Consider the following 12,864-nt stretch of genomic DNA (forward strand, 5'->3'; position numbering starts at 1 on the left):
AAAAGAATTTGAAGAACAGATAGCCAAAGACTCAAAGTAATGGCATTTTTTTTTAAGTACATCAAAAGCAGGAAGCCTGCTACACAACCAGTGGGGGGCCATAGACAATGGACAATGATATACAATCGAGATGCTAAAGCAACACTCACGGAAGATAAGGCCATTATGGAGAAACTAAATGAATTCTTTGCATCAGTCTTCACAGATGAGGATGTGAGGGGGTTTCCCAAATCAGAGGAATTGTCCCAGATTGAGGGGTCATTAGAGGTGATTTTGGAACAAATTGATAAATTAAACAGTAATAAGTCACCAGAACTAGATGGTGTTCACCTAAGAATTCAGAAGGAACTCAAATGTGAAATTGCAGAACTACTGACTGGTATGTAACTTATTTAAATTAGCTTCTGTACCAGATAACTGAAGGATAGTTAATGTGATACCAATTTTTAAAAAAGGGTTCAGAGGCAATCCTGGCAATTACAGGATGGTAAGCCTAACTACAGTACCAGGTAAATTGGTTGAAATTATAGTAAAGAATAGAATTATCAGACACACACAAACATGATTTATTGGGGAAGAGTCAACATGGTTTTTGTAAAGGGAAATCACGCCTCACCAATCTACTAGAATTCTTTGAGAGCATCAACAAGCATGGGGACAAGTGTGATCCAGAGGATTTAGATTTTCAGAAAGCCTTTGACAAGGTCCCTCCCATATTAAGCAAAATAAGCAGTCATGGGATAAGACACAAGGTCTTCTCCTGGATCAGTAACTGGTTAAAAGATAGGAAACAAAGGGTAGGAATAAACAGTCAGTTTTCAGAAGAGAGAGAGGTAAATAGCAGTGTCCTCCAGGGACCAGTACTGTTCAACATATTCATAAATGATCTGGAAAATGGGGTAAACAGTGAGGTGGCAAAATCTGCAGATGATACAAAACTACTCAAGAAAGTTAAGTCCAAAGCAGACTACGAAGAGTTAAAAAATTTCGTGACTGGGCAACAAAATGGCAGATGAAATTCAATGCCGATAAATGCAAAATAATGCACAATGGAAAACATAAGCCCAAGTATACGGATATAATGATGGGGTCTAAATTAGCTGTTACCACTCAAGATAGAGTTCTTGGAGTCACCGTGGATAGTTCTCTGAAAACACCCAGTGAATGTGCAGTGGCAGTCAAAAAAGCTAACAGAATGTTAGGAATCATTAGGAAAGGGATACATAATAAGACAGAAAATATCATATTGCCTCTCTATAAATCCATGGTACGCCCACATCTTGAATACTGCATGCAGATATCGTCATCCCATCTCAAAAAAAGATGTATCGGAATTGGAAAAGGTACAGCAAAGGGAAACAAAAATGATTAGTGGTATGGAAAAGCTTCCAAATGAGGAGAGATTAATCAGACTGGGACTTTCCATCTTGTAAAAGAGACTATTAAGGTGGAATATGATAGAGATCTATAAAATAATGACTGGTGTGGAGAAAGTAAATAAGGAAGTGTTATTTACTCCTCTTCATAACACAAAAACTAGGGGTCACCAAATGAAATTAATAGGCAGCAGGTTTAAAAAAAACAGAAGGAAGCATTTCTTCACACAAGGCACAGTCAACATGTGGAACTCCTTGCCAGAGGATGTTGTGAAGGCCAAGACTATAATGGGGTTAAAAAATGAACTAGATAAATTTATGGAGGATAGATCCACCAATGGCTATTAGCCAGATGAGCAGGGATTGCTGTTTGCCAGACGCTGGGAATGGGTGAAGGGATGGATCACTCAATGATTACCTGTTCTGTTCATTCCCTCTGAAGCGCCTGGCATTGGCTACTGTCAGAAGATGGATACTGGGCTAAATCGACCAATGGTCTGACCCTGTATGGCTGTTCTTATGTAATGTGATTTGGCTGACAGAAATGAACAGCACTTGATTTCAGCTAGTTCTCTCTCATTTAAATTAAAAAATTAACATCACAAGTTGAAAATGTTATACTATATATTTAGCTTATTGCTAAAAATGGTCTGCAAAATTAGCAAAGTATCATTTATCAATTAAGTTGTGGGGTTTCTTTTGTTTTTTTTTAATGCATGATCAAAATCAAATTATTTAACCAAATGTAAAACTTCACTATGTTAGATAAGGATTTACTAATATAATTGTACTTTACTTTGACATCTGCAGTTCCTTCTATGATTTCATCAGCTTCAAGGATGGGTTGTAATAGGGGGATTTCTTGGTAGATATTTGGAAAGCAAACTAGAGAACCAAGAATGGTATGAGCTTCTGAGCGAGGGGCCTAAAGGAAAAAATACAAACATAATATATGTTATCTTTTCCAATAAGCTATAAAAAGGACATTTTAAACAATGGTGATACAACTCAAAGTTCTTTGTACTAGATCACATTTCTCTTCTGCTCTTTCTTTGCTGAATTTGTACATCACATTAAACTATTCCCTCAATACTGATCAGGCATTTCCTTTGCATAGTAAGCATAAAGTTTTGGTTTTACGATGATACATGCTGTTCCCTCCTCTTATTTCCTCCTATTTCCATTTTCAGTTGGTCCTTAGGCTCAATAGTTTGGCAACAAGAGGCAAGCAACTTCCCCTGTAGGATCTGGCTCTCTGACTGACCACAGTGACCACTCTTGGAAATTAGGCCATTACATCCCACTAGAGGGTTAAATTTTCATTGATCTTCATCTGTTGTTCATGCACAATGTATTATTACCAACTCTTTTGGATAATTCTGTAGCTTCACATTTCTGTGTCTATCCATGCTACTTGGAATCAATTGTACACATGTAATAATAATGTGATGTAATAAACATGTAATTATATACATGTAATAATCAGAAACTACAAGATGTTTGTTATTCTTGCTGGACCAACGTTAGAGGCATTAAAATCTTTGCTAGTTTGAATTATTTCTCTCAAGCAAGTGATCAAGGGCTCAAAGTGCTAGATGCTTCGTCCAGTATCACATCATAGCACTTTCTGCATGCGTTATGCTACATGCATCACAAATGAAATACTGCATTTAGTTTCATTCCATTAACTCTGAAACATGAGCCTCACCCTTTACAAATGGCCATTAACATTCTAATCTAAAATGTGATCTTTTCTAAGATTTGGGGAGCCTAATTTTCACAAATGCCTAAACAGACTGTTCAAATCCCATATTTGGAAGCTTAAACTCACAGTTAAACATATAGAAGTCTATTTTATGTGCCTAATTGCTGATTTGAGCATCTAATTTTAGCATTTGGATCCCAAATTTGAAAATTATAGACTCTCATCCATTGGATGCTAAAAAATAACTATACATTTAAAAATTAGAAGTCTATTGATATACTTGGAATGCCCAAGTAAACACAGAAAGAGGGTCAAGCAACACAATTACCTTTAAATGTTTGTCTTTGAAATTTTGTGTTAAATATTCTTACTTTATACCTCTTTAGGATAAGGAAAAAATAATTATTTACTAAATGTTTCCTTTAACCTAGTTATCGGATACATTTAGCATATATATTGGAAGTTACTGATGTTTATAATTTGAGATCAGCCTGTAAATTGATACATATTTACAATCTCTAAATCTAGCTACATCTCCCTGTTTTTTAGGCAGTCCTCATCAACATGGTATCTCAGTGCCTTAGCTCTAACTTAAGAAGTCTGTGCATTGTGCCTCTTATTTTGGTTACTATGACCTCTCCTCCAGCATCTCCCCACTTTCTACCTCTTTGGATGCTTAATCTATGTTACTCTCATGGACCTATGATTACATCAGAGTCTCCCTGAATTGCTTCACAGGCGTCCTTCCATCACTATATCAAATTCAAGTACTTCACTGTCAAGGGCCTGTGCTACCTTGCTGTAAGTTTCTTTATATACCCCATCTCTAATCCCGACAGTCCTCCAAATTTTCTCCTTTTCCCACTCTCTGCTTTGCACTCTTTCATGCTTGGAATGACTTGCCTACCAAATGTTCCCTTTCCCTTATTCCTCCAAGTACTTCTTTAAAATCAGTTTCTTCTAGAAATCCTTCCTATCTCGTTCTGCTCTCCAGTCTCTTCGGATCCGTCCTCACTTGTACTGTTCTTTTTTTGTGTGCAATTTTTGCTGTCTGATTATCAGTGTTTTTGGCCAGGGAACTTGTCTATGCATTTTGTACTACACTATAGATATTTATGGCACATTATAAACAATTTTAATAATGTACAAGAAAAACAAGGTTACTTACCAGAAACTGATGTTCTTTGAGATGTGTTGCTCATGTCCATTCCACTATAGGTGAATGCATGCCACCGTGCACGGTTCCTGGAACGTTTTCCCCTTAGCAGACCCCGTAGGGCCAGCTCTGGTGCCCCCTGGAGTCCCGCGCACATGCCGCATTACATGAGGCACTGCCAGCCCTACGCCCCCTCAAGTTCCTTCTTTCCACCCGAGAGGGTTGCTGGAACTAGCCTTGCTCTCTGCAAGTACCATTCCCCTTCTTTGAACTCTTTGTTATTTGAAGTACTTTAGTTAGTTTTAAGTAGTTGTTAAGTGTAGTTAGATAAGAAATCCCTGAGGGACTTAGAGCGGTCAGGCCATGCCCCGGTCGCCTGGATTTAAGCCCCATGCCTCCTGCGGGAAGGCTTTCCCGCACAGCGACCACCATGATCGGTGCCTTATGTGCCTGGGGGAAGAGCACAGGAAAGATAAATGCAAGATTTGCAAGGCTTTTAAACCATAGAGATCCGGTTAAAAGGCCTGCTCATGGAGGCAGCGCTTCACCCGGCGTCCAAGCCGTCCCGCTCCACCTCGGCGCCGAGTGTCACGTTGGTGCAGAGTGCACTGGCCTCGACTCAGCACCAAGCAACATCCCCGATGCTGAAGAAGAAGAAACAGCACGTGGAGTGTGGACACTCCCCTGCACCATCAGTACGGGGAGGGTCGAGTGTGGAGATGCACCAGCCACGGCCCGGCGAGTCTTCTCTGGTGCCTGCATCTCCGAGCAGGGAGCCTCCCCCGACTCCTGGGAGTGGGAGAGCGTCCCTGCCGACGTCGTCGACACCAAAGGCTTTTCAGGCGGCAAGAGCCTTGTCGGCCTGGCCTATGCCACCTCCACCCTGCCCCCCCCCGCCGAGGGAGAAGTTCCAGAAACCATGCACGGTGGTGTGCACTCCCCTATAGTGGAATGGACATAAGCAATCACTCGAAGAACTAATGCTTCTATTTGTTATGGGTGTTGTTTATGCAAAATAATGTAATGTAAATATTCTTTAGATAAAACTTTTTTTGCATTTGAACTGTAGTGTGACAGAACCCCATTTAATCATCCTTGGTACAGGCAAAAAAAATGCTCTTAGGCCAGGGTCAAGCATGGAAAATTTCAGCTCTCTAATCTATTATTTCCATCTATGGCCTAACCCTGAAAGCTCATATGAATGGGCATACTCCTGCATCCATGTGGAACCTCCTCAACACTGATGGTTCCAACCTCATTATGAGCTTTCAGCACCAGAAACTATGTTTTTATACCATGCCCATCATTGCAGTATCCAAGTGTCAGTCATGGCTGCAGAAACCAAACCAACCAACCAAACAACTTCCCCACAAACAAACAAACAGAAGGTGTGCAGGGGGTCTTGAATGGAAATTCAACATTTACAGTAACATTGATAGCATGACATTAGAAGGAGAGCATAGAGCATTCAAAAAGTAGACCATATAGGACTTACTAGGTTTACTAGGTGAAGCACTATTCCAATTAAACTGCCCAAGAACTACTAAGGGCAAATGGATATTTGTACATTAAGTATATTATTTAATTCTGCATAATATTTTGTAATATTTCAAATAAAAACATTGTGTAACAAGCATCAAATGGTTTGTACCATAAAGGTGGTTTTTCAGAGGAAGGATTTTTTACATATTTACATGAAGTATAGTTTTATGGGGTTTTGCAGAACTTACTAGCTTTGCAAACTTTTGATCAATAATTAGGTTGATTAATTTTTATGATAATTCTGTACAAAGTGGACTAAAACTGATGACTGGAAATCCAAGGATAACACAAGAAAACTCAGGCTATGGACAGCTAGAGGCAAAAAGTTTCACCATTTGAATTCTGCTGAAATAGCAGGTAATCTTTCTTCTTCCTTAACTCATGCACTGTGCCTGGATATTGCAGCTAACATACTGCTACACAACAATCTAAACTTACTGTGCATAAGAGCTTCAATAATTACAGTAGGCACAAACACACAGAAAGAATATCCTTGTTCTGATGTCCCATTCTTATGCCCAAATTCTCCTGCTTTTCCATGCTTGTCAGACCTTTCACTTTATTTTAGCCTGCTAGTAATAGTTTTGTATTTTATTATTTTTTTTAATTAGATGTAACTGTATCTGGTTCACATTGCTATTATCTTCCATAAAATATAGGCAAATCAGCATTTGTTATCAGAAAGCTTTGTGTTTTCAATATTCATTTATTGTAGAAAGCTAATGAGATTCTGAAATCTAAGTCTTGCTTTTAGTGTGTAAATGTGCTGCAATATTAGTGAGGATATGATTTCTCACACTTTGGCCTTTTGATGAAACACCTTTGCAATACTAGTATGTCACCGTATCCTACAATTTCACACATCAGCTGCCATGGTATCTGCCCCGAGAGCCCAGTTTCATATTGCACTAATGAATCAACACCTGTTAGAGTGGAGAAATCTGAACCTTGTTAGTGACTGTGCACTCTCCTGGGAACTTGGATGTTGAGCATTGTCATACTCACCTCCAACATGTCTGTACTAAGAACTCTGGCTGCAGCTGTGATGAAGTCTCCTATCAGCATTGTAAAACCAGGTAAACCCAAGAAGAAAAAGCAAGATGGGCAGTGTTTTATGACAGTATTTAAAATGTCCTGAAAAGAAGAAGAGATTATCCCTTAATTTTTATAGAAAAAATGTTTGAGAATATTTAACATTGTATTATTATAATGATGTTACTGTTTACAGAAATTAAGTGCTAATATTTGATATATAAAACATAAATATACACATAATAAGAGCACCCCGAAACATCAATCTGGTTTACTATTCTGTCTTAGAGAAGAACACCTACTAAGAATGGTTTCCCATTTCTGTAACATTTCAGTTCTTACCCCCCTTTGAGAAAAATTCATAGGTTTCTTAATTTAGAAACACTGAAAAGGAAAACAACTATTTATAAGATGATGTGTTTGCTTTATGTTTATTAGGTGTACTAAAACATTCAACTAGTCAGTAAGTTTAGGATAAACTGATATAACATCAGATATAAGCTATGGCTACAAAATCATTTTATTCAGGATTCCAGATCTACGTAACATTAATGAAATTGCACTAGCTATTGTCCTTGTTTCTGAGTAGTTCAAGACAATAACCTACAGCCATTATTAAAACTTTAGTATGACTGCTTTATAGGCTTTGTAACTAACTCCACAATAACCAAGAAATGCACCGATGTCAAACACAAAAAGTACCTGGAGCATAGCAAAGAGAAAGAGTAACGGATAAATCTTTGTTAAATTTTTTTTTTTTTTTTAAACCAAAAAATCACACTTACCTTTACCATAATAAACTAGGTGGGGGTAAACATCTTTTTTTCATGCATTATTTAATTTGCTAAAGGGAAGTCTGCATTAAGTATAAGGGGTAGAACACCATCAAAAGCTTTGCTGCCACAACTTGGTGCCATGCATCTTATGTATTACACACACATACACACACTTTCTTGGAGTGAGATTTTTTTCATCCCCCTTTTGCTTCTGCTCAATTTTTTCACTGGCTATCCTCATTGAGAAATGATCCCAACGATATTTGAGTTAAAGTTCCAAATCTATAAAATTTGACGGGGTTCAAAATTAGACACAAAGTTTGCATAAATCTGACTGCAATTATTATTTTTGCAGAAGACTGAGGTAGTTGATTTCCATAGAAGTTCAAAACCATTCTCATTCTTACTAAAAGATTAAAGAAAACTTGCTGAAGAAAATGACTAGGTTCCTTTCCTTCCCCACTACTTTTACGATGCATTAAAGAAGGCCTTAACTTATTTCAAATCACAAAGTATTTTTTTTTCCTGCTTGATTTTTAAATTAGAAATTAAAGTTTTTTCTACCTTGGAATAGTCCATAGGTATCTAACAAGAATATGACATCAGAGGTATCAAGGAAGTGAAACTTAACTGATATAGGATAAATAATTTTATTCAAACTGTTTAAAACTCTGGGTTTTTTTTTTTTTAACGTCACTTATTTAAACTAAAACACCCGAGAAAAGCTCCCTTTGTTAAGGATTCAACATTTCCATCCTTTCAATTAAGATCTGAGAAAGTATTCAATCTACATTAATTCTTAAACCACCAGTGAGTCCTCAAAAACAACGAAGACCAGATTTGACATTTCTGAGATTTTTTAAACTAAAAAAACAAGCAGAAAAAAAGTCTTCTTCATACACACAATAAATTAGCAAAAGAGCATAAACTCAAGTCTTTTTCCCATTTGCAGACCATCTTTTTAAATTACATCAGTAATTTGCAAAACACTATAAAAGTCTGAGCAAAAACTATTTATTGTTTCTCCTTTAAAATATTTACATTAGCATACTGTGAAATGATAAAAACCATGTTATAAAATTAATAGATAATTTTTAATTTTGGCATTGCAGAAGATAATGTTTTCACCTCTCTGAATGACCACAATGCCACTCAAGTTAATATTTAAACTAGTTTTAATCACTTCCTTTGATACATTTTAAAGTCAATATCAGTCAATGCAAACATTCTAAAAGATTGAGCAGATGGATGCTGCAGCTCATAAAGTGGGTGGTAAATTCATGCTCTGAGGGCAGAACAAAAGATCCACCCTTTTTCATAATTAAGGGGCTGATTAATGCACTGAGCTCCTCACGACACACCTGTAATTACTAACCAAGATAGGTATTGTACTGTGGTCTGTTTCTGAATATCAGGCATCAAGCTATACAGCAGCAGATGGGAGTACACTTCTGCTGACATATGCTACAATAAAAAAATGCTTGCTAACCTGGCTTAAAGAAGGCAGAGTGTAGCATATTTGAAGATGAACACCATAAACAACTGCATTAACTTTGTCCTGCTTTCATTAATTCCATCTGTTCAAGTTAGATATTAAACCAAATCTTCAGTTTTCTTTTTGAAATCTTTAAAAGTTGGCTATGGAAACTACTGGGAAAGGGCTTTGTATGGAGACTATGGACAAAAGGTCTGTGAGCCTGCTAGGGAGGCTTCAAAGATTCAATAGGCACCCAGTCTTTTGGGTGTTTATCCAAGCTGAACCTGAACCTTTAGGAAGATCATCTCTTACTAATGTCTACAACTAGTATGGTGTTGATTAGATTAAGAAAGCACTGTGTGCCAGATTATGAAGCTTTAACTTTGGTCCTTTTTACATCACCCTTTGTAAATAAGCAAAGGAAGAAAAGAATATAACTGGAAGACAATGCTGTAGGTGTGAGAATACAGTTGCAATATAAAACAAGATGATGCAACTTTAGCCCCTGATATGTGTTTTCACATTGCATTTTTCTAAACAATGCAAAAATATAGTTACAGGTACCACATTTGCTGCTGAAGAAACATGATAGAGTATCTTTTACAAATAAAAAACGGATTTTTTTCCCCAAAGTAAATAGTCAGAAAACTTCTACAAAATTGTTTTACAATGTCTATTACAGTGGAGTGACCCTTAGCTTCTCATTTTCACTATTTACAGTCAGGTTTAGCAATTTCATAACACATGAAATGTGACTGAGTGATGTGGCAAACTCACAACTTTTGGCACCAAAGTTATCTATGTACAGTTAAGTAAAAGTCAGTTTACACCCAGTGTTTGACTTTTTATCAGTTTCTACAGCCAAATCCAGTGTAAATCCAGGATGGTTCTATTGATTTTATTAACATTAATCCTGTTTTATACCAGTATAAATAAGATCAGAATCTGAAAAAAATAAGAAAAAGGCTTCTGCTTTCTTTGAAATTAATACAACTAGTATAACCTTAAAAAATGCAAAGTTTAATGACAAAGTTTGTCAAATTGTCTCGCTCATTTCCTGATTAACATACTTTTGTGCATTGCATACATCTTGTGATAAAAGCTAGATTTTATGTAGTAATACAGCAGATTTGCAGTTTATCAAAAGATTCAGGTTTATGAGAAATCAACCAAGTGAGAACATCTGTCCTTTATCAGTGATCTTGCAAAAATCAGGTAATTCAAACAGAGGCAAGTTGTTTCCTTCCCTTCAAAGCACGGTTCTATAAATGTAAACTGTATTCAGCAGCTTACAGCCTAGTAAATGAATCACTTTAATTGAATACTATGTACACAGTAACTGGAAAAACACAAGCAATAAGAAAAACATATGGTGATGGCAATAGAAATTGGTTTACTCATTTTGTACAGTGTTGTTTCTTTACTTCTTTCATAACTGACCTTTAGAACTATAAATGTGTAAAATAATTTTGGTTTATTATGGCTCCAAACCTTTCAACAATTATACAAAATGAAAATCTAAATGGAAGTATTCATTCTGGAAGCATTTCCATTGTTTACATAATTGCACAGCTATAATTTAGTGTTCATGTTGTTATGGAAAAGTGAAAAAAAAAAAGAACCATTATGGACTATTTCAATTCCAAATGCTTCACCGTAGTGTCAAAAATGGAAAAAAAAAATCCTATTTATGCCAGTCAAAAATGGATTAACCCTATAATTGATAAAATATTTCAATACAGAGTATTCTAGTAGTGAACAAAATAACATCATATAGTCATCACCATCCTCTGAGTATGTGAAAAAAATGTTTTATGCAAGTTCACTGGAAGGTCAATTATAAAAATATTCTTCCACTTAGTTTTTTTTCAAGCTATTGCAGATTATAGGTGTAACAAAATAGCTTGCCATCTGTCTTTATCAGGTTTCCCAACTGTCCCTCATCAGGAACAAGCCGGGTTTTTCACTGAAAGTTCACCTTGTTCTTCAATGAGATATCATTAAGGACTGGAATTTACAAAAGGGAAAATATCCGTCAGAAAATTGCTCTGTTTTGTTTCCACTTTTTTTAAAGGAAAAATACTCAAATATACTGGTTTTTGAATTTCCCAGAATACATTTTTTCATCTTTTTCCTTTTTCAGAGTTGCAATATAACTACTATATGGTGTGAACAGACAAAGGATTAACAGGCAGAAATTTTTGATAAAGGAACCCTTTATCATTATTAACTCTTTAACTCTATTGTAGCTACAATGATATTTTAGGTGTCAAACATTAATCTGTAAAATTTGAAGTTTCAATAAAATTCTATACAAATTTTAACTCACGTGAAGCAACAGGATTACTTTGATAGACCAGCCATTAAAATCTGTCATTTAAAAGTACTCTCCAAACAATTATAAGTACTAAAGTGTATATTCAGCTAACAGCAGGGAATGGTGTTAGAATTATAGATATATATGGCCAATATTTAGAATTTGGTGAGACAGAGAAGTGACCCTGAGGAAAAAGTGTGCTTAATAAGAGACAAGAATGGAACTACATGGAGTCAGGGATAACTGGAGATGAAAATGGATGGATCTTCGTGTCAGTCTAAAAGGTTAGGGGCATAAAGTAGAAGACAGACTTCAAAATTTGAAACAGGAGTGAAGAGGTGGAAGGAAGAAGAGGGGCAGAGGGAGAGAAGAGATCAAGTTGGATGTTACCTATTTTGGAATTAATAAGTTCCTGGGCAGGGTTAAATAGCTGGGAAGTGAATGTACAGAAGAGACTGGTGAGGCCTTCGGTGTAAGAATTGATTAGTGGGGAAAGGTAAAATTATTTACAAAGGACAAGGGCAGAGATGAGAGGCAAGTGATGAATTTCAGTTGTAGCTACCAGACTCACTACAGAGTTCCCTGTTTCTGTAACAGACAAGTCCCAGTTAGAGGGAGGGGCTACGGAAGGGGAAAGCCATTCTACTACGTTGCCGTCATAGGAGCTCTCATTCCCTGGTCTCTTAAGAAGGGTTGGAAGTTCTACCAAGCATTGGTAGAGCAGCTTCATGGAATGGCTTTAAATGTAGCTTTTTGACTCTCTAGAATACTATACACATAACACCCATATGCTCACACAGCAGTGTAAGATTTTATTGAAAAAGGTGCACTACTAAGTGCTTATCTAGAAAATGGCATTCGGGGAAAGAAGAGGTGGGAGAAATCCATTATGACTCTCGGAAGGAAACCAAAATTAACAAAATAATATGGAAGTCTTATGAAGTTATATCAGTTTTATAAAAACATCAATCTATAAAAATGGATCTAATATCCACAATGGCTTATGGTTTCTAAAATGCCTTAGAACTAAGGGTCCTCAGCTGCAACAGTTTATCAGCCACATAAATACCTACAAAGAGTACTTTTTTCCATGGAGAACAAAAGCAAAGCTACTTGCTTATTGTGCCTTTAGAAGACAATGTTCTACCCACCTAATACATGTTCCAGTAAACAGCACTAGTAGCTTGGCAGTCTAAAAGTTCTACACTACTCCTCATTGTATTTATAAACAAGAACTTAATAGAAAAAAACATAACAACCCACAAGTACTTTTTTACTTCATAACAATGGTGATACAAAATAGATCATTTAAATGGCTTCTATAACCGCCCTCACATAAAATGCTTCACATTATAAATTAGTAAGCTTCTTAACAAAATCAAACTAACATCTCTCCATATCTATTGTTTCTACAGAAGCTTGCTACATAACTATGTTATTTCCTTGCCACAAGTACCAATAGCATATTCAAAATATGTTTAAA

At 36.4% G+C, this 12,864-nt stretch overlaps 1 protein-coding gene across 7 annotated transcripts in view; it reads right to left on the reverse strand.

Moving 5' to 3' along the window:
* Window positions 1-12,864, reverse strand: part of RALGAPA2 (Ral GTPase activating protein catalytic subunit alpha 2) — a 346,401-nt gene that overhangs the window by 164,824 nt on the left and 168,713 nt on the right. For all 7 annotated transcript variants that reach the window (XR_010917130.1, XM_067532894.1, XM_067532900.1 and 4 more), the window contains 2 exons: window positions 6,785-6,913; window positions 2,173-2,301 (listed from right to left, as the gene is read on the reverse strand). Coding sequence is in view for 6 of the 7 variants with exons in the window: in XM_067532894.1 (XP_067388995.1) it covers window positions 2,173-2,301; window positions 6,785-6,913 (258 nt within the window). In the remaining variant the exon portion in view is untranslated. The remainder of the gene's footprint in view (window positions 1-2,172; window positions 2,302-6,784; window positions 6,914-12,864) is intronic.

This window comes from Emydura macquarii, unplaced genomic scaffold, assembly GCF_026122565.2.
Source record: "Emydura macquarii macquarii isolate MOO-44397 ecotype Brisbane River unplaced genomic scaffold, CSIRO-AGI_Emac_v2 contig_3305, whole genome shotgun sequence".
Classification (NCBI taxonomy): Eukaryota; Metazoa; Chordata; order Testudines; family Chelidae; genus Emydura; species Emydura macquarii.